Here is a 22,645-nt window from a genome sequence, read left to right on the forward strand (position 1 = left end):
CAAATTACAATATAAATGAAGATTCCCCTGAAAATACGGTTGTGTTTTATAAAAACTAACACACCTAAACTGGTACCGCCCCCTTTATTATTATTATTATTATTAGTAGTAGTAGTAGTAGTAGTATCATTATTATTATTATTAGTAGTAGTAGTAGTATCATTATTATTAGTAGTAGTAGTATTAGTATTATCATTATTATTATCAGTAGTAGTAGTAGTATTAGTATTATCATTATTATTAGTAGTAGTGGTAATAGTAGTAGTAGTATTAGTATTATCATTATTATTATTATTAGTAGTAGTAGTATTAGTATTATCATTATTATTATCAGTAGTAGTAATAGTAGTAGTAGTAGTAGTAGTATTATCATCATTATTATTAGTAGTAGTAGTAATAGTATTATTATTATTATTATTATTATTAGTAGTAGTAGTAGTAGTATTATCATTATTATTATTATTATTATTAGTAGTAGTAGTAGTAGTAGTATTAGCATTAGTATTTCGTTTCAAACAGTTACTTATACGTAGACGTGTGCAATAACAGTTGTACTATGTAATGTTAATAAAATGCACAAATTCACAATATATAATTTACATGATCCGGACCTAGAGTCTAATTTTTAACACATATTTCTATTTAATGTGTATAATAATAATATTATTTTTTATGTATAATTCAGAGTCAAAAGTGTGTAGGCCTATTTGTGTATGTCATTATGGAGTACAGACAATAAATGAATGCATTGCAGTCTTGGAACGGTATAAAATACTCAGACATGTAATTCATATGCACACAAAAAACATACGTCAAAGAAGCACTTAGTGTAAACAGAAATTTGCCTAAGCATATGTGAACTGTGTAATACATTATGTATGCGTTACATAGGTAAATGTTACCAACGTTTTCAAATAGGATTATAATTTCCTCAAATGTATTTTCATATGTTTGTACATGCATGATGGAAAAAAAACAAACGTCACGAGAGGAACCCCCTGTTTGTTCAGTGAGTGATCGGGCCCTCAACCAATCGCACATCACTAGCCAGAATACTACGACCTGATTGGTTTAACGCGAGACTGACGTAAGCACGGCTCGCATATAAATTCCCCGCGCCATGTCCATTCAGTGCTCTACACAGTATGGCCGGCGATATTAGCTAGCACTCGCTAACGGTATTCTCTGCAAAAGGGAAGACGGTAACTCAAGAAAATCAACACCTGGATTGCTTAAAGGACTGTACCTCAATAAATTATAACTGCTCGAAGAAGGATTAATCAAGTTGTAAACGTTACAACCGAAGCTTAATATTTTTTGTTGGGTGTCTGTTGTCTCATGATGGAAGATAATGGTGCACATTTCTTCGAGGGGACTGAGAAGCTGTTGGAGGTGTGGTTCTCTCGGCAGGATGAGACCAAAGGAACGGGGGACCTCCGTACCATCCCAAGGTTCGTGTCTTTTGAATGTGTCAGGTGTCGGCTCAGCCCTCAGCAGCCGGGGGAAACGTCATGCTCGGCTTACCCCCTGTAGTCCAGCCGTGACATGAAGCTAGTGAAACGCCACACTGGTAGTTTTCCCGCGGTGTTTTCTCCTCTGCAGTCACTAGTTCACTATCGAAGTTGTCTAACGTTAGCTAGGAAGGACGTTGTCAAAGCTCCACTACCAGGGAGCTAGCTAACACCGTCACTGGAAAATGGCCACCTCCCCCTTTAACAGTGGCACTTCAGAGCTGAGTCATTCATTCTTCACCGGGAAAAATGTATGGCGATTAACCTTGCGGCGTGATCCCTCACCTGTGACGGTGAGCGGTAGGTTCACGGCAGTGGTCTAATGTTTTGAAAGGCGTCTTTGACAGCGAGTTTGCCCCCACTCTGGAGCTATTATTTAACTGACGGTAGCTCGAGCTAGTTCCTGGGAGAAAATGTACCCGCATACAGCCGCCTCCTGTCGTCTTCTTTACCCCGACGGCTGCATCATTTGAAGGCTCTACTTTATTCATCCGCTCACTCTGGTGCCAACATGAGGCAATGTGAGTTGGGACCCCCCCCAACCATCGATGCGCACGCATTTTATTGCTCCCTCATTGGTTTTGAGACGTCGTCTGATTATATCAAATTGCTAAAACATGCTACGCTGCTTGTTTTTATGGGTTTAGCTAGGCTGCCTCAGGGGTTTATGTCGCTTTCAATTGGGTTTATGTTGCTTTCGATTTTTTCTGCGTCATTCATCAACGGGGGGGGGAGGAGGGGGGGGGGGGCACGCTGAAGATGTCAAGCATGTGGTCGCCCGTCCTCACCGCGTGTTGCCTCGGTTGCAGCGACACTTTCCACCAACACGGACACACACGAGTCCCAGATCACTCGGATGTTACTTTGTGTTCAGCCAGATGGGAGTTGTCCTGCGATCAGGGGGAGGGTGGCTGCGTTTCACATGTGCATCTATACGTTTGATTCTGGAGACACCGAGTCGCCCGGAAGTGTTTGGTGCTGAGATCCCGTGGCTGATGGGAAGGGGGTTTTATGTTGAGGTTTACCCCAGTGCTGTGGGGTTTAACCACCAACGCATGTAGCCCCTGTCCTGGTCACGTTTCCAGCCATGTAGGCACTCTCCTCCCAGTGCCTCTGATTGGTTAGAGGGTCTCCCTGCTGTGGTCTGCTTACAGGCACAGGACTGCGTTGAAAGAAAAGGGGAATGTCTGGTCTGGGTGATAGGGCAGTCAGAGACATGATTGGAAATGGTTAAAAAGGCCGGTGACCTTTGTTCTAATGGAACTAAATCCATTAGTGTTCTGCAAATACTGAGGAGCGTGTGTTAAGAAGAATTTACGATGACAACAGCTGGTTAGAAATCATCAACCCTGCAGCCAATCATCTTTCCTGGTTTAAAAACAGTACCGTACAATTACACAGCAGAACGCCAAGTTGTTATACTGTATGTACTCTTGAGAGTAGAATAAGCCACTATAAACCTATAATAAGGCGCAGTCATTTAACCATTGACATACATCTTTTGTCAGGGATTATCCCTTTGAAACTGCTCGACACTGCCTGTTATTGCAGCACTGTATCAAGTCAGTGGCCTGTGGCAACGTTCAAGGCTAAATGTGCTTGTGCTGTGAGTAACTTGTTGTCATTAACCAGATCACAGGGGTCAGTTTAAGAAAAGTGGGTGGCCGGTTGGGTGAATGAGGCCTGGCATTATTTTCCAGTCAGAGGGGCAGATTAACGGCTCAGGGGGACACTGTCAGTGGATCAGGCTCGCTGGACGCCAGCCAATGTCCAAATAAGTCCACAAGGGCATCTGATTCACAAATGTGGAGCTCGCTCACATTACCTCCTCGGCCGTCCTTCTCAGGGCCTGACAGCAGGTCGGTCCGCCTCGAGTGATTGTGAAGCAACTCCTCCTGAAGGCCGTTAATATTCTCTCATCTACACGCCTCCGGGCGAGACCTTCACTTTCCTCACGGCTCCACAGCATAATGTTAGTCATGACATCTTGAGTTTGTCTAATGATTTTGTTTTGTTATCCCTCTTTTGATTTCTAGTCTTTTTCATTTATTCTTTTAATCAACAAAAGTAGCCACACTTGAATCTGTCATCTTGGTAAGCCGTGTGACCTGGTCTCCTGGGTATAGATAAACTCTAGTAGTCTTTTAATGTGGTCCTTTCCTAGAGCCCGCTCTGTCTCGTAGGAAAATACGATCCCACTGAGTGACCAGAAATAGCCCACCGTGTACATTTCACACTGAAACGAGAGCTGACTCAGTTCTCAGGTGACATTGTCCCTGTGGTATGAAGCTGAGAAATCCAGCATGTTGCAACAGCTCTGATGTCATCAGGAGATGCAAACAGGACATAAGTGTGGGGCTTCTCCTTGTTTGTGTGAAGGAGCAGCCCATTATGTTCTAATGTAATCAGGTGAAATGCATGATAAGAGCAAGAAAATGTGTGATTTTATGATGTTAAAGCAAAGTTATCTAATCTAACTAGACAAAACACATCTACTTTATGACCAGACCTGTCCCTGCATGTTAGAGAACCTGTGTTGACAGTCTAATTAGTCACTCGGGCACATTTCTCATTCAGCGGCTCCCCAGAAAAGGCTGTCTAATCTCGCAGCCCTGTCCATCCCTTACAGGGTGAACTGTGGAAAATGGGCTGCTGGTAAATTCTCCATTGAATGTTGCTGGTGTCTCTGGCTGTGCCGTGCTTCCTGCATGAGGTGCAGAAGCAGCCCTCCTGCTGCCGAGGGGAGCCGTCTGTGTGCTCTGCCCCAGTCTGTGAGGTTTTCAGTTTGCCCAGGTACAATGAACTGTGGCTAATATCCAAACAAACAAATCCAAAGACTGCTCTATTCCATATCCATTTGAGATTATTGCTTGTTTGTTTACCTGATGGCACCATTATTTTTAAAAAAAACCCATCAAATTCATCCCCCTCTATGTGTTTCTTCAGGATTATATTTTTTGGCTTGATTTAAATGTGAGAGCGCAATAAAACTATTGTGTACCTAAAATCAATAAGCTCTGTATCGATCAAAATCACCCTGATCCCAGTTTTGGCCATGACTGCGCAGCCCTCACTTCCACACTGGAAAGCACCCGATTAAACTCTGTAAATGAATGTCAAAGTGCTAATTGTGGCTTTCTTCTTCTTTTTAGGTTTGAGTGGGACAAACTGTTGGAGAATGTGCATTGTTTGATCATAAGTGTGACAAAGTCTGACAAGCAGGAAGCTTATATACTCAGGTGAGTTCTGGGCCTCTACTTGCAGTGTGTCTGTTTTTTTTCCTACTGATTTAGAAGACCGGCAGGATTAGACAGCGGTCACCTGTAAGCTGCTTGTCAGTGACAGCACAGCCTCTGTCTCACTTGATGAGACAGACATGGGTACATGCATAAAGTACAGCATAGCCCTCATTCCAAAGTTATACCTGGAGGGATATAGTGTTTAATTATAAAAACAAAAACCTGCTTCAACATTGTCCAAGTCAGGGGTTAGCGTTTGTTAGGGCCAGGGGCCCTTTGCTAAAACAGACAGAGCAGGGCCCCCCTTCAAATGATCATTATTGACAGTCTATATTTCTACATCATGTTTCAATGTTAAAGCTACGCGTTGAAGGCACATTGAACCCTTAAAGTCGCCCTCCACTCAAAACGTGTTTTTTTTCTGTTCCTGTCCTCTAAAATGTCTCACACTGACTATTGTGACTTGTAGCTGAGCAAATGTTGTCACTAGACAGGTGTTTTCACATTCCTCTCCTGAAGGAGATGTCTGAAATGTCAGAGCTCAGAGTGCACAAACATAGTTGAGCAAGCTTTAGTTGGAATGTCACTTATCCATAAACCCATCACTGTCTGCCATCTATCCCAAACTATTCAACGAGGGACAAACTTCAACACACCAGCACATACAAATGAAACCTCCACCTGGGAGCTGAGTGGCAGTTGGGAAATGCTCTAATGTCCAAGTTTGATTGATTCTGAGCCACATCTTACCCCTTCATTCCCCCCACTCATTATTTCTCTGATAAAATAAGTGTCCCCCATGCTGGCCGGTTAAACATAAATGCATTTAAAAGCGTTTTGAACGCCCCTTTTAAAGGAACAGAATGAAAATCCGATCTGTAGTTACTGAAGATCTCAAGCTAGCAGGGCACGAGCTGCATGGGGCTGAGGCTACATCTAGAATTCTTCAATGAGGGAGAAATAATTAGTCAATGAGCTTTCCAGCTCCATCCCTGAGTTTTTTTTAAACTCCTTGTGGGAAATCCATATGAAACCCTATTAGTCATATTGGAGCAGTTTTTAAATACTTTAACATGTGTCTGTAGGCCAGTAAGCCTGCCATTGCTAATATGTTGAATTCATGTACACTGATTATCAATATTCACATTCAAACAACTTGATCACAGTCTAAGCAACTTTCAAGTCTAGACACTCCAACCGGTATGTTCTAAATGAGACATAACTATGGGGAAGTGGTATTACCAATTTCTTGAAATATTATTCTACTAGAGCCCCGCAGGCCCAAGAGCTCCAGCCGCTCCCTGGCCTGAGCCCAACAGAGTCTGCTATTTTACAGCCTGAGGCTAGCACCAGTCATTTTAAGAGAAGCAATCCTGAAGATTTCAGTTGTGCTTCATTTGGCAACACCCTGTTTAGTGGTGATAATAGAAAATTGGATTTTAATACTAGTGTTGTCACGATACCAAAATTATGACTTTGGAACGATACCTGCCTATAATATCTCAATACTTATACTGAAACGACACCACGGTGTAAAACTAAAACATCAAAGTAATGGAATAAAATATTAGATGACAGAACGTGGAACTGAAAAATAATATATTTATTTTTTTTAACGAAAACACTTAAACTTAAAGTCAAAAATAAAAATATATTTTTGTAAAAGCTGTTGAGCTTTATAACGACTTAAGATGTTATAAAGTAGAAGAAAAATTACATGGTGGAGGTCTGTGCTCTAAACAGATCATTTTCTACTAATATATATATATAAATAGATGAAAATGTGCATGCTGTGATTATATTACCAGTACTGACAGGCTTTAAAACAGCTCATTTATAATTGATGCTGTCGATAATCATACCTGTGAACAACAGCTCATGTTGTGGTAAAGTTAATGTCTCCAGCTCATGTTGTGGTAAAGTTAATGTCTCCAGCTCATGTTCTGGTAAAGTTAATGTCTCCAGCTCATGTTGTGGTAAAGTTAATGTCTCCAGCTCATGTTGTGGTAAAGTTAATGTCTCCAGCTCATGTTCTGGTAAAGTTAATGTCTCCAGCTCATGTTCTGGTAAAGTTAATGTCTCCAGCTCATGTTCTGATAAAGTTAATGTCACCAGCTCATGTTGTGGTAAAGTTAATGTCTCCAGCTCATGTTCTGGTAAAGTTAATGTCTCCAGCTCATGTTCTGGTAAAGTTAATGTCTCCAGCTCATGTTCTGGTAAAGTTAATGTCACCAGCTCATGTTCTGGTAAAGTTAATGTCTCCAGCTCATGTTCTGGTAAAGTTAATGTCACCTGCTCATGTTGTGGTAAAGTTAACGTCTCCAGCTCATGTTCTGGTAAAGTTAATGTCTCCAGCTCATGTTGTGGTAAAGTTAATGTCTCCAGCTCATGTTGTGGTAAAGTTAATGTCTCCAGCTCATGTTCTGGTAAAGTTAATGTCTCCAGCTCATGTTGTGGTAGAGTTAATGTCTCCAGCTCATGTTCTGGTAAAGTTAATGTCTCCAGCTCATGTTCTAGTAAAGTTAATGTCTCCAGCTCATGTTCTGGTAAAGTTAGGGTGCACTCACACTGTCCTTCCGCACCGCGCCCCGGGCTTTAGGGTATTTGTCCCCACCTCCCTCACCCCCCGCGCCCCAGGCCCGTTTGTACTCACACTGCCTGGGCCTCGCGCAAATGCTTCTTGCTGTCCATACGTCATCACGCCGTAACACGTCACACGCATTGATTGACGACGCTTTGTTTACAAATCTTTCCGTAGACCTCAGAGTTTTTGTGCGTCTTGTCGATTGTTTTTGAATATTTTCACCGACCAAATCTGCAGTAAAGACTCCACGTCCGCATTACACCAACGTGAACCTTTCGCCGCCATTGTTGTTAAATGTCCGCGCATGGTCGGTCCTTCTATTTTCTATGTCCGAACAGGCGCACATAAACTACGTCAGAAACGTCGTAAGCCTCGTGCTCGTACACGTGCGCATGCTCATGCTCGTACTTGTGCAAACGCGCTCTACAAAAGCCCACCTCTCTCAGACGGGCCGTGGACGGCCAGCTGGCTGCAGTTATGTGCGGAGCGGTTGCACTCACACTGGTCAAACGCACTAGGCTTGACTCGAAAAACCTGTTTTGGCCCGGTGCAGAAGGACAGTGTGTGCGCCCTTAATGTCTCCAGCTCATGTTCTGGTAAAGTTAATGTCTCCAGCTCATGTTCTGGTAAAGTTAATGTCTCCAGCTCATGTTCTGGTAAAGTTCATGTCTCCAGTGTGAACCACATTAGACAGTTTAACAGTTAGCTTTACCCCTGACTGCCTCCTGCCGCTCTGATGGTGAAAGAAGTTCACTTGTCACAGAGTAAACACTCTCTTGATTTAACGTTACATCTGGGAGATATTTAAGTTATCTATCTCTAACCTGCAGCTCTCCTCATGTCTGTGAGCTCCATGTTGGATGTCTTACTCCATTGGTCTGTATCGATTTAAAGCATCCTTTACAGACGGGCTTTGTGCTGTTCGTGGGCTTGACCCTGTCGGCTATGTTTTCACTCTGTGCGCCTGCTTATAAACAAGTCTAGGATGGTCGGCAGGAGCACTCATGTCTTTCTCTGTGAGTGACGTGTCCCTATGAAGCCACACCCACTCTGGCTGCAGGTGTTGATGAAGCAGAGAGCAGCTGCACACAGACATGCTGCCCTGCGTTCCTCAAGTACAGATACTGATAAAATGTGAAATAATATTGTTTTTAACAGCTGGGTGCTGCAGACTCATGACAATTAGCACCTGACCTGACTTGTTGTTGACAAGTATTACTCCAAGGAGAAATGCTCACAGCCTGTACTCCGAAACTGTGCCTTTTTAAAGTAGTCAGGACTTCTGTGCAATGATGTCACAGCTATACTGTATAGGTAGAAAGTACAGTTACAGTCAATGAATACAGGTACATTCAGACAGGAAGAGGGGAAAAAGTGTTTTTTGAACATTTTAAGCATGTAAACATGATCTAGCAGAAACCTGAAAAAATAAAAGTATGAAAGTAAGTGCTGCTAAGATGGGCCGAGTGAACGGAGAGAGGTTAAAAAGGCCCGGTCCAACCAAAGCCAGTCTGGAAAGAAAAAGATGTGGTCCAACTAGACTGAGCATGTCTGTTCCCAATAGGCTCGCTGACTTGGATTTCCCACACAAGCATGTTGTACAACAAGGCTTCTCAAAGTTTCAGCTGTAATGACTTCTGCCATGTTCTTAAAGCCTCTGTATGCCAAGCTGAATAACTTTACCAGGAATTTAGCTTTAGCTGGTCTTGCTGACATCCCTATTTACAGGTGGTGTATCCATCCTGTTAATTCGCTGGAGTTAGGAGTTCCACAAGTGCAGACATGTTTAATGTGTGCTGTAAGTGGGGATTTAGCTAGTAATCATGGAAATGACGGCACTATGCTTGACTTATTTAGCTGCACAGGAAGAAACAAAGTCCAACAGAAGACATGTCTGTTGAGCTCGAGATTTGTTTGTGCCTGTCTTTAGACCTGTGTGAGCTCAGTGGAGCTAAAGAGATAAAAGCACAAGTGGAAGTTAATAATCACTTGTATAATAAATGATACTGCACCAACAGATGTTTTACACTTGTTTTGTACTTCTTTACTTCCGCAGTGAGAGTAGCATGTTTGTCTCCAAGAGACGTTTCATTTTGAAGACATGCGGAACCACCCTCTTACTGCAAGCACTGGTGCCTCTGCTGGAACTCGCCAGGGAGTACTGTGGTTTTGATGCCATCGAGGTAAGACAACATTTGAGTCAAAGCGGAGACTGAAATACAAACTTCTCATTTCTGTAGCTATCACTTATGTCTGCGGCTGTTCTCACCCTTTTCGGTTTCTTCTTTTTTTTTCTCCAGAATTTCTTCTACTCCCGCAAGAACTTTATGAAGCCAACCCATCAAGAGTTCCCTCATCGAAACTTCCAGGAGGAAGTGGACTTTCTCAGCCAGATTTTCCCAAGTATGTAGCGTTAGAGCGTCCTAGCACACAGCTGTATACAGGGCTCTTGCAGGCGCTGGAAATCTAAACAATTGAGTTTGAATGCGTTTTTGAGGTTTGAGAGGTACTTGCAGGGCCGTAAACTAACTTTTAGCGCACCTGCTAAGGGGCCATGGAAATTCTTTACCTTTTATGCTCCTTTTCGTTGCACATCCATCCGTTTCAGTCCTTTTCATTGAGATAACAGTATTATAGAGCAATACATGCTTAGAAAAGAGGACAAAGTAATATTTAGATTTATTATTATTAATTGAATTTCAATACAGGAAACACTCATTAATGACTCATCAGAACTACAGATGGGAGAGATCCAGTCTGAACTCCTCATCCCTGTCTTCAGCAGACTCCCTCTGTACACCACCATCCATATATAATATATTATAACATTATAACAGTTAGGCGGCCTGTTTAACTGAGCTCTCGTGCCACAGCATCATAGCTGCCCTCGGATCAAATCCACCAATCTCCTCTGTGTTTTCCTCTTTGGTTCAGTCACACCGGGAATGTGGCGCCACATAGCTGCACTCGGATCACAGTCACCGCACCAAACTTTAAAGAGTAGTGACGCATACGCTACGTTCGTTCTGAGGGGAACTATTTTCTACAGCGGTGTCGTTGGGGAGCTACTTCAGTGTGACACACAACAAATCCCCGGTTTAGCGTTTAACATTTGCTACCTTCATAATTTATCGTTTTATAGCTATTACAATGTTTTGCTAAATCAGCACGATTTATTGCAATAGCACGACCATCAGGACAAACATTTACCTGCCCCGTGGCATAGAGCCCTCCAAAATTCAGTCACCAGGGGAATATTTTAGTCGCATTTGGCGAGTGGCGACCGCTAGTTTACAGCAATGCGTACTTACAAATTTTTAAGCACTTTATTTAAAATGCAAGTAGTCTTGTCATCCTATAGAAACTCAAACAGGTGACACATTTTTGAAACGCACAGTTTTCTTGAAATTTGTCACTGTTGTATTGAAAGATGTATTGATAATACTGTAATGTCTGGTTAATGTGATGAACAGGTGCAATAATCAGTGTACTGTATATAAGTATGTACTGAACCACAGTTGTAAGGTGCTTGAAAATGCAACTTTTTATTTTTGTAAATGACTGAATATGACTTTGGAAAATGGTAGGAACAATGAGTATCCAAAAATAGGCTTTACCGTGTGGTTTCATACAGACATTTCTCTGTTGAATTGCCAGAGAACATGCTATAATCATAATGTGTATCGTTGTGGATATGAAGTGACCTATCAGGGTAGAGTTTGGACCGATGGTCCAGGCCTAATAGAAGTTGAAGTCTAATAGATGATACATGCTGTTCCACATTTGTGATTGTGTCAAGTCAGCGGTAAACTAAAGCAAACCTCTTAACTTTTGCTTCCTCCAGATGGTGCAGCCTACTGTATGGGACGTTTGAACTCTGACTGCTGGTAAGCGTCACACACACACTTACTGGTTGAAGCCTCATGTATTGTGCAATAGTGTCGCTAACCTCAGTGGGCATTTGTGTAGTGCTGCACTGTGTTCTCCACTGATTATTATCCTTGGACGATGTAGGAAATGTCTTGTTTCACTTTGAATAAAATTAATAATAATAATGATAATAAAACTTCTTGACACTGAGCAGCCTGCCAGAATCTGCAGCTGCTGATAGTCTTCTGTGTTGTTGCCACAGCAGCAGCGTTTGATTTTAGTGCAGATAGTGACAATCATGAGGTATGGGTCTGAAAACTCTCCTGAGCTGTCTTCTCATTGTCATACTTGGTGATGCATGCTTGTGATGAACTGAATCTCCTTTTCACGGTGTGCCCCCACAGGTACCTGTTTACCCTGGACTTACCAGAGTACTGGGAGAACAAGCATGCGGATCAGACGCTGGAAGTTCTGATGAGTGACCTCGATCCAGCCATTATGGACCAGTTCTATATGAAAGATGGTGTTTCTGCAAGTGATGTCACTCGTGTAAGCACATTACTCCAACCACATGTTTATTTACATATCCGTACACACAAACACCCTCCAGTGTTGTCAAGGGAACAATATTCAGTTAGTCCAGTCGGTTTGCGTAGTGGTTAAAGTCCCAGTGAAATGAAAAGTGCGTTTCTTGTGGCCTTGTTTTAAGACTTAATTTGCCTCTTGATATTCAATATTTAGAATAAAAAAAACTCAGTATTTTTACATTCAAATCCCTGTCTCTTCTCTTCCTGTAAAACCGTTTTCAGATGTTTGACTCCTTGTGCTTTCAGCGTTTATAAAAATGAATCCAATCAAAGAGACTTTAAGCCCAGTTCAGACCAAAGATCCGTAACGAGACAAGTTGAAACTTGCAACGTACAGGTCTGCAACGTTCTGAAATGTTCACACCAGTGAGACGAGAGGATGGTGTGTCATTTCCATAGCAACAACTCTCTGTACTTTTGCTCTAACCTCCGACTTTTCAGGCTTTTGTTTGTATCTGGATATAATTTGTAGCATTCTAAAATATAAATGAGGACAGAGACAGTGAGATATTCCCTACAACTGCATTTCTATAGAGATGAAACAGAGAAAATACCATTTTCTTTTCCCTGATTCACTGCTTTGTTCTGGATTACATTCATTGTTTTGCTCGCTCGACCCTCTCTCTCCCCATCTCTTTCTCTGTCTTTCACACACACGTTGTGCCTCCGTCCATAACGGCCTTTTTTAACCAACTGACAGTGACTTAAGCAGTGGACTTTGCTAAGACTTGATTGGCTGTTGAAACGGGTGATACGTTCTAAAACCGGCTGCTGAATCGCTGGTGACACCATCAGTCGATTTGAGTCCAGACGAGACGGCTCAGTTCAAACCCAACTGGGCTTCAGGCGACCAGCAGCCACAGCGGTCATAGAAAACCACAATTTACCTTTTGTGGATCGACTCCTAGTCGTGGTTATAGTAGCTAACAGAGCCATATGGAGAGCGGTGTGTGTTTGGGCAAAAACACCTAACGTTCATAGAATCTGGGCTTACAGTACGTAACCGTTTTTCAGTTCTAAAACAGTGAGTCCAAGGTTGATTTCTGGGATGCTTTTGGCCGCCTGTATTGCTGTACGCGGGCAGTACATGCTGAAAAAACTGGGAGCTCTGGGCAGCTGGCTGCATGATGGGACTTGGGAGGCTGGGCACCATTAATCTGCATGTTTGAAAGTCCCTGTCATCTCTGCCCTTTCCTCTGGTCTCAGTGTGACTGTGGAGCCCGCAGTCCTCTCTGCAGCTCCGTATCTCTAAGCCTGCCCACTCTTTGGTAGCCAGATCAAATGCAAAAGATTTGATTACAGTTCCTATTGTGACTGTATACCACTCAAATATTCAGTTTCACTTGGCAATACACAGCAGTTCAGAGGCCACGGAGGCTCCAACCTCTGTTTCCCAGGGACTTTAAAGAACTGTGATTGATGCTTAATTGGATGTTTACCGTTGTCTATTACAGATGAGTGGAATTCGTGACCTGATACCAGGTTCTGTGATCGATGCCACAATGTTCAACCCATGTGGATACTCAATGAATGGAATGAAGACTGACGTGAGTGTCTCTTTGTGGATCTGTCACCTTTTGTCCGCTGACGTCACAGGCGTTTCTGTGACGTTGCTCTGCCTGTTGTCTTCTCCAGGGAACTTACTGGACCATCCACATCACCCCGGAGCCTGAGTTCTCCTACGTCAGCTTCGAAACCAACCTCTCCCAGACATCTTACGATGATCTGGTCAGTAAGGTGGTGGAGGTGTTCAAGCCAGGAAAATTTGTGACTACACTTTTTGTCAATCAGGTATGTTTAAAAGACACAGGCTAGCTTCCATTCAGAGGGATTCTTATTAAAGCTGTCACTTAATGAATTCTCTCCTTTTTTTGCCCCTACAGAGCTCCAAATGTCGCAGTGTCTTTTCTCCTCCCCTGAAGTTGGAGGGCTACAAGCGTCTCGACCGCCAGCTGGCTCAGTTTAACGATTACAATTTTGTTTTCACAAGCTACGCCAAGAGCCGCCAGCAGAACCAGCAGAGCTGAGGGTTGAGGATGAAGAAGAGGCGTAAAAAGAAAGGGGGCCGCACGGGGCTCCACCCCCGCGGCCGGCGTCACCCCCCAGTAGACAGCTTGTCCTCCTCACCCCTCCTCCTCCCTCCCTCCCGCTGCTGTCGTCGTTCAGAATCTCCCGGTGCTGACGCGGTTGCGAGCCCTAGTTTAACCTCCAGTTTGAGTTGTTTGCATTGTTGTACCTGTGACTTAGATCTCTTGCATGAAAGCTCTTTTCTCCGTTTCGATATTCTAGCTCACTCTTGCTGTGATCTTGAAGTGCATGTAGAGGAATTAAACACGCTCTGTTCGAAGCTGTCCACCTGTGCCCAGTCCAACAGTCCCTTCCTGCAGGTCTCCCCCCTCATCCCCCACAGACAAGGCTTCCGCCCACACTAGGACAGGGCCCTGACATGCTCAGATCGGTCCGCCTCCCAATGATCCTATCTTGTCTGTTTCAGATTCGACCACTCGACCTAATTTGCTGTCCAATTCAACAGTTGGTATTTATGAATCACTACCAATTTTTGAATGCACTTTAAAACACTGTTTACTTATGGTACGAAAAGAAGGCCAGCCTTTTTAGTCTACGGTCTAATTGAATGTATGTCGCGGTGAGCTTTTGGCTTTCGAATCGTCCTTGCATCGTCACAATTGACTTCCTTTAAAAACAAACGCCATACTTGCTGTTTAATGTTGCACTACTCGATAAAAGGTTTGCAGCGTACAAAGCTAAAGACTTTCTGCTTTGCTGGGCTTTGAAGCTGACTCCCACCAACGTCCGTTCATTTGTGCTTCCAGACAATCATGCAGTCTGTGCATTTCCCCAAATAGACTGGCGTTTAAAGTCGTATGCCTGGAAAATGTATGTGTACGAAACATTGAACATGCACACTGTTTCACCAAGGCTTCTTGTTTTTACAGCATGCTGTATCCATAGGAAGCCCCCGGGTCTTTAAAAATCCCCCAGTCATATTCAACACACACACACACACACACACACACACACACACACACACACACAAAGTGGTTAAAAGGAACACCTGAATGTAGCACAGGCTGCATAAAGCAGCGGTCTGTCCCCCGTCTTTCGAATGTACACTTCTCTAGAGAAAGGTCTGGACCAGGTTTGAGCTGAATGTAGCAGTCCAGTGGGGGGACGCGCGCACACGCACACACACACGTGCACACAAACAGAGCTCACAATGCCCTCTGCCGACCAGTCATTGTCTCCCAGCAGGTCTCCCCCTGCCAGAGTCGGCCCGTCAGCTGGCCCCAGAAGCGTTGACATAACGAGAGCCGGCCCTCCTGGCTGCGCCTGCTCTGAATGGGAAATAATGAATCAGACACTTTTTGCTTAGTTGCCCAGCAAAGCATTTTTCTTTTCCCCACATAATATCCATCCTCTCTCTGTCTCTTTCCGCCCCATACAGAAATCTGTAAGCGCACAATAGAGGCCCACCAGTCTGAGCATGCCAGGGTGGTCCCGGATCATTCCACATGTAACCACTGCATAAACTGCCATTTTATTAAATTTATTGTGCCCAGACATTTTTTTTTTGCAGTGAATTGGTCGAAAATGTGACTCCCCTAGCAGTTTTTTCTTCTCTTTTTGTTTGGATGCCCTTTGTTCATTTAGGGGGGGGTCCTGTGACACTATGGTGCATGTGACTGCTAGTGCCGCGTTGCTTGACAGTGTAGCTTAGCGCCGTCTCCTCCTTTTTTTTCTGTGTGCTTTACCTTCCTCTTGTTTTAAGGCGTATCCTGATGTGTTTTGGTTATAGGCGGGAACTTTTTTTTTTTCTTTCTTTCTTTCTTCCGGGGTCGGGTAACTTGAATTCATCGTCTTTCAAGTCGTGGACAAGTGCTGAAAGCAGGCTAGGCTTCTTATTTATTACTTTAACTTCTGCCTTGCTCCGTGGCGTTCATGATGCTTCTCCTGCCAGAGAACGCAGTTTGAATTTTTAAACCGGATGAGAAGCGGCGGAAGTCCTAACCTGCTTTCAGCACTGTGGTGCAGTCCAGTCAGTGCGATAATTGCATCAGCGCCTTTTTAGCAGTGCATTCTTCACCTAAGGCGCTCCGTGAGCCGGTCGGACCAGTAGATGAAGTCGGAACAGTTGATGTAAGGAAAAGCAGTGACGTTGACACTTGGAATAGTTTCCCTCTAGTTTGTTGATCATGGCTCTTTGGAGTGGTTTCATTCTTTTCCTGAGGACCAATCTCTGCCCTTACATGAACTGTCCAAGGACTGAGGTGATCTGCCACGACTGTTACGCTCCCTTTTCCGAAGTCACACATTTAAACTGTTCAGTACCGAAGCAGTTCAGCGCTAACTGTTCTCGGATTAAGTACATTTCAGCCTCGTTGGTGTGGATCATTATTCTATTATTTTATTTTTTTATACAGTGAACTCCAAATGCAGTTTTTGCAGTTGAACGGTAGAGTTTTATACAAAAAATAATTTTGTATTTTTGCTGCGGACCAATCTTCTCTCTTCCCCTGTTTGTCCAGATGTTTGTTTTGTTGTGAAACAATTTTGTTACGGGATGACCTTTTCGAAGCTGACGAAATCATGTTTTTCTGAGTTTGACTTTGCCGTCCTCTGAGTCCCCTCTCCAAAGGCCGGCAAAGTGAACGCCTTCCCCCGGGTCAGAGAGGGTGCAGTTGCAGGATGTACTGAAGGAGAAACTTTGCTGTTCTAATTCTTTCTTTTGCTGTTCTTTGGATGGTCAAGATGTGCTGAATATATCTGTGCTACGAGCTTGATGCTTCAATAAAAAAGATACTTATCTGTGAAACTGCGGTGTTCTTCATTTGACTTTAAAGTGTACTGCTATATTCCATAATACAGAGGAATAATCTGAATAGTTGGACAAGTGATGAGCCTTTTAACAATTCAAGGTTCCTACCCAGTTGTGAATTTAATCAAGTTTGGAAAAGAGTTTGAAAAAATGTTTGTGTTGTTAACAGACTGTTATCTCACTTTCTAAAATTAAATATATGAATATCTACAAATCAAAATAAGTTTGATGACATAAAACTAATCAAGCTGCTGTAGAATGGTGTCAGGTTACCATGGTTACCTTTGGCCGTGTGACTGTGATTCTCATTTATTGAATCTTTTCCATACGTCTTCGTCTACATTTTATTTTTATTGATCATTATTTTCTTTATTTACAGTCTGTTTACTCCATCTCTACTGTTCCTGTCTGTAGAGTTACAGGTTCCCTTATTCATTTTATTATCCATCTCTACTGTTCCTGTCTGTAGAGTTACAGGTTCACTTATTCATTTAATGATCCATCTCTACTGTTCCTGTCTGTAGAGTTACAGGTTCACTTATTCATTTAATGATCCATCTCTACTGTTCCTGTCTGTAGAGTTACAGGTTCAAAGTTATTCATTTTATTATCCATCTCTACTGTTCCTGTCTGTAGAGTTACAGGTTCACTTATTCATTTAATGATCCATCTCTACTGTTCCTGTCTGTAGAGTTACAGGTTCAAAGTTATTCATTTAATTATCCATCTCTACTGTTCCTGTCTGTAGAGTTACAGGTTCACTTATTCATTTAATTATCCATCTCTACTGTTCCTGTCTGTAGAGTTAAAGGTTCACACTTATTCATTTCACTCTTTTAGCATTTAGCTGGAATAAAATGCTGTGTGTTGAACAGAGTTCATTCACTTATATGAGCTACAACACGTATGTAAAAATGTCTTGTAATTACGTGGCAACATAATGGCATAGAAAGTAGTCAGAATTTAACATATGTGTTAAAGGTTGGATTTAAAACCATTTATTTACATAATAAGCATCTAACAATTGGTATTCAGATGTTTAATTAATGAAAAATCCTCTGAGAAGCGGAAAATGTGTAGGAACCCTGATATTTCATTACCATCCTGCACTGAGACAGAACACCAAACCAACAATGTATCAGGAAGTAATGACAAAGTGTGTAATATTTGACTGCTCTTAAAGGGCACTCCAGAGATTTAGAGCTGCACAACCATAACATTAACAGATTTTAAAAAGACTACCTTCTTATGGTCTCCCTTGTATGTTTCAAATTTCAAAAAGCACTGGATCCTACGTTTCCCACAATGCAACAGCGGCTGCGGAGAAGCAGCGGCTGTGGAGAAGCATCTGCTGCGTGATGCTGCTGCCACCAGCATGCCTCAAACTGGTGATGGTGTGTTCAGGAGGATGTTCAGTGCATCATGTTACCATAGGAGCTAGGAGCTGACTTCATGGAGACGTGGGCTGATCACAGGGAAAACAGGAAATGATCCAACTGTGTTTCAGGCCAAGGAGCCCTTAGCTGAAACAGACGGAACAGGGGCCCCCTTATACATACTCTGTACCAAATTGAGTTGCATATTAAATTGACCTACAGTAATGTGCAGGGCGGACTAAAGCCTATACACACACACACACATATACACATACTGTTTTATGGTGCATTCAGTGCCAAAATACTCAGATAATTATTGACATTCACGGGTCATACATAATGTTTTAATGTTATACGTATGTGTGGAATCGCTCAGCCTCTGTAGCTTCAGTGTCGATCACTGTTTTTATCCGTCTTTGTAAGAATCCCCCTAACCGTAGAGCACCCTTTAAGCTGCTGAAACAAGCAGTTTGGTTCTCAGTTCAGAAAATGTCAGTTGAGCAAAATCCTGGAGCGATCTAAAAAAAGCTTTATAATAATGAACTGAATAATAAGCACACAGCACACTGTACTTAAAGTAAAAGTAGTGATGGGCAAATGAGACTTCATAGAGCTATATGAAGCTTTTCCCTTAATTTTCCAAGTCCGCAGGATGGTGTCCTCTGTTCAACAAAGGCTTAAAAGCACACAGAATGACCATTCACTGTTCCCTTTCCTTTGAACCAAGAGCTTCATCTAGGGACTCCAGAAATACAGCTAATGGTTCATGAGGCTCTATGAAGCCTCATTGGCCCGTCACTAAGTTAAATACACATGAGTCAGCAGAATGTCCCCTATTAATATTATATTACTGGATTATTACTACATATGCACTACTGATCATAACCGAAGCAGCCGAAGTAGGTTTGGAGGCCGGAGTGTCCCTTAGAGATAGGGTGAGAAGTTCAGCCATCCGCGAGGAACTCGGAGTAGAGCCAGTTGAGGTGGTTCAGGATTATCTGGTAAGGATGAACCCTGGGCGCCTCCCTAGGGAGGTGTTCCAGGCACGTCCAGCTGGGAGGAGGCCTCGGGGAAGACCCAGGACCAGGTGGAGAGATTATATCTCCACACTGGCCTGGGAACGCCTCAGGATCCCCCAGTTAGAGCTGGTTAATGTGGCCCGGGAAAGGGAAGTTTGGGGTCTCCTGCTAAAGCTGCTGCCCCCGCGACCCGACCCCGGATAAGAGGGTGAAGACGAGTGAGTGAGTGAGTGAGTGAGTGAGCGATGCAACCTGTGAAGGACACTGTCCCTATGTTTCCTGCACAGAGTGAATCTGAACAGTCCTGTGGCATTTCCCTCCCACTGGGTAGTTCATGCTGTCACCTGCTGGACAGAGAGCGTACTGATCTCACACATATACATACACACAACGTTACAGAAGACTTTGTCAACACAATGTACGGTATGACTCTATTTAACCAAATCACCAGACCCAGTAGAGTTACTTCTCATTGTGCTACACCCATCGACCATATATTCAGCAATGACATGAAAAACAAAACAGTAAGTGGATTATTCATCAATGACATAAGTGACCGAGTTTATGACTACACCAGGAGCAACGAACCTGATAAACCAACGACAGACGAGTGAGATCGAAGGAAACTGTCAATGCACTAAAATGGACTTACTGGCACAGAACTGGGACATAATATACCAAAAAAGAGACATTGATAGAGCGTTTGAAACATTCATTACTATGTTTTCACTATATGATACAAACTGTCCCATCAAAGACAGAAAACAAATACTTAATGTCCATGGATTACAAAGGGATTACAAAATACCTGCAAATAAGCACAGAACTAAAGATTCAGAAAATAAATAAATCAAAAGTACAAGAATAAGTTCACTTTTATTTTAAGAGAAAACATTAGATGGTAACAAAAACAGTATAAAAATAATATGAAGTATACTTAATGGTATTATCAGAAATGGCCCAGGGAAAACAAACTACCCTAAATATTGTATTGATAAGGACAAAGGAAATTATAATCTGGATGGTGTAGCTAACAGCTTTAATCATTTTTTTGTAAATGTTAGACCAGACCTGGCCAAACAAATCTATTTATTGTAGATAAATCCCTGCTGATGATGAGAAAGTACTTTTGGACATTGTTAAAACATGATTTGAACAACATTGACATGGCGTTAGTTAAAATGGTCATTGAGGTTATTTCCAAACCTTTAACATTCATCTGTAATTTTATCTTTTCAAAACGGTCCTTTTCCAACAAAATGAAAATACCAAAAGTCATACCAACCATACCAAAAACTTAATTTCACAAACTGCCGACCTGTTTTATTCTCCAAAATTCTAGACAATAGACCAGACATATTTGTAGAAAAGCATGAACTAATCACTGAAAGCCAATATGCATTCAGAACAAACTGAAGATATTACAAACGCTATTGATGATAAACTATATGCAGCTGGGATATTTATTGATATAAAGAAAGCTTTTGATACGATCAACCATGATATTTTATTTTTAAAAACAGAAAGGTGTGGCATCAGAGGTCTAGTATTGCATGGGATAAAAAGCTATTTAAATAACAGGCGACTGTTTGTGAAAGTGGGCAGCTGCAGTTCTACATGTTTGGACATTGCTTGTGGTGTCCCCCAGGGGCCAGTGTTGGGTCCTAAATTATTCGTTCTGTATATAAAAGACTTTTGTAATGTGTCCAATGCTTTGCGACTGGTCTTGTTTGCAGATGACACAAAAAAAAAATTTTCTGGGGAGAATTTAAAACAGCTACTGGACAAAATAACAATAACAGAATATATAACAGAAATGGGCAAACTGAAAACATGGTTTGACAGGAACAAAATATCATTAAACTTTAAACCAATTAAAACCAAAATAAGGTTATTAGGTAATTGCAGAACAAATACACAAGCAAATATAAAAATAAATGGGCCTGAAATTGAACAGGTTCATGAAAAGATTGTTGAAATCACACCTTAAACATGTACAATCCAAAGTGTCAAAAAGCCTTTCTGTATTACATAAAGTCCTGGATCACAGATCGCTCTGCACTGTTCACTGATCTTACCCTATTTCAATTACTGTGCAGAGGTCTGGGGCAATGACTATAAAAGTTCAGTGCATTCATTGGTTATTCTTCAAAAAAGAGCTATACGCATTATTCACATTTTTAGGTATCTGGATCCCACTAACCCATTATTCTTACAGTCAGAATGATTAAAAACAACAGATGTGGGGGCATTTAAAACAGCACAGATGATGTTTAGGGCCAAAAATGAAAACTTACCTGGAAATATAAACAAATTATCCAATGAGCGAGTGGAGGGTTAAAATTTAAGAAGAATATTTCATTAAAAGGTTGCAAAAAAAAAAAGAAGGGGTGGCAGTAGCTCAGTCCAAAGGTAACTCCACTGGGAACCGTAGGGTCGCCGGTCTGAGTCCCTGTTTGGACCATGACTGGAGCGTGGACTGGTGGCTGGAGAAGTGCCAGTTCATCTCCAGGGGCCTGTTTCACAAAGCAGGTTTAGTGAAAACTCTGAGTCTGTAAACCCTGAAATGAGGGAAACTCTGAGTTTTCCGTTTCACAAAGGGAGGTAACTCAAACCAGAGACAGAGGGGTAACTCTAGCCTGGTTCACAAAGAGAGGTAACTTAACCTCTCGGTCAGTTACCATGGTAACATTCTCTCTGAAACTAACCTGGTCGGGACCAGGTTTTTCTCAGAAAACCTTGAGTTTCTCTCTGTCTCCGCCCTCTTTCAGCCACACACGGTGTTGGATTTCCTCATTCATTCAGTCAGCGGCCGAGTTTTGGCGTAGTATAGTTCTGTCGTCTGTTTTTTCAGAAAATCATTGCAAAAATCAGTCATTATAAGTTCTATTAGGTGGCGACTATTTCCACTACCATGGCATGTCCATTTGATAACGATCCTGTGGATGAAGGTGCAGAATTACTGCACAGAGAATTAAAAATTTGTCGGGAGATGATTATTAGACCGCATAGATGTTCTTGCATTTCCAGGCAATTATCTTTTTGAGCGGTACTGTTTCACGTCACAGTCCATCATTTACATACACAACCTAATCCATCCTTACATTTCCAACATTAACAATAATGTCACATCCCAGCAGATATTGTGTGTTGCGCTGCGTTTTTTTGCAAATGGGAGTTTTTTATACAATGTATAAAACAGCCACTTACGGTAATATTTACTTTACAATGTAAAACATGCTCAAAATGAGGCGTCACCATGAGACTGTGCTGAGGTTTTACCTGTTGAACAATGTTTTTATTTTTCATCTTAAGCTGCTGCCAAGTGCGCTTCTCCCCGTGGGAATGCACCTAAATGAAACAAACTAATAGGCTACCACTCAGGCAGTTCCCCCTGTGATATTACTGTGATTGCAACAGGACTACATTTAAACTTACGCACTGACCCGAGCAGCAATGTTCTCCCACGCCGTCTCCCTCTCTTTTGCTGCTGCAGCGGTGTTACACTTACGGCGAAGAACCTGCTCAAACTCCCGTATGAGCGCATTAATATTTCCAATTCCAGTGGTAGCGTAGCCCTCCTCTTCCCCATTGCCATGGTGACTCGTCGTCTCAGGGCTCC

The 22,645-nt window shown here is 42.4% G+C and overlaps 1 protein-coding gene across 1 annotated transcript; it reads left to right on the forward strand.

The window, feature by feature from the left end:
- Positions 1 to 1,159: 1,159 nt before the first annotated feature.
- Positions 1,160 to 16,601, forward strand: amd1 (adenosylmethionine decarboxylase 1). The gene is made up of 9 exons (XM_083934389.1): positions 1,160 to 1,451; positions 4,664 to 4,750; positions 9,391 to 9,517; positions 9,635 to 9,737; positions 11,179 to 11,221; positions 11,609 to 11,753; positions 13,246 to 13,338; positions 13,427 to 13,582; positions 13,675 to 16,601. The coding sequence occupies exons 1-9, from the start codon at positions 1,339 to 1,341 to the stop codon at positions 13,816 to 13,818; spliced, it is 1,011 nt and encodes a 336-aa protein (XP_083790515.1). The 5' UTR covers positions 1,160 to 1,338; the 3' UTR covers positions 13,819 to 16,601.
- Positions 16,602 to 22,645: the final 6,044 nt, after the last annotated feature.

The sequence above is a fragment of the Echiichthys vipera genome (assembly GCF_963691815.1).
Source record: "Echiichthys vipera genome assembly, chromosome: 19".
In the NCBI taxonomy this organism is placed as follows: Eukaryota; Metazoa; Chordata; class Actinopteri; order Perciformes; family Trachinidae; genus Echiichthys; species Echiichthys vipera.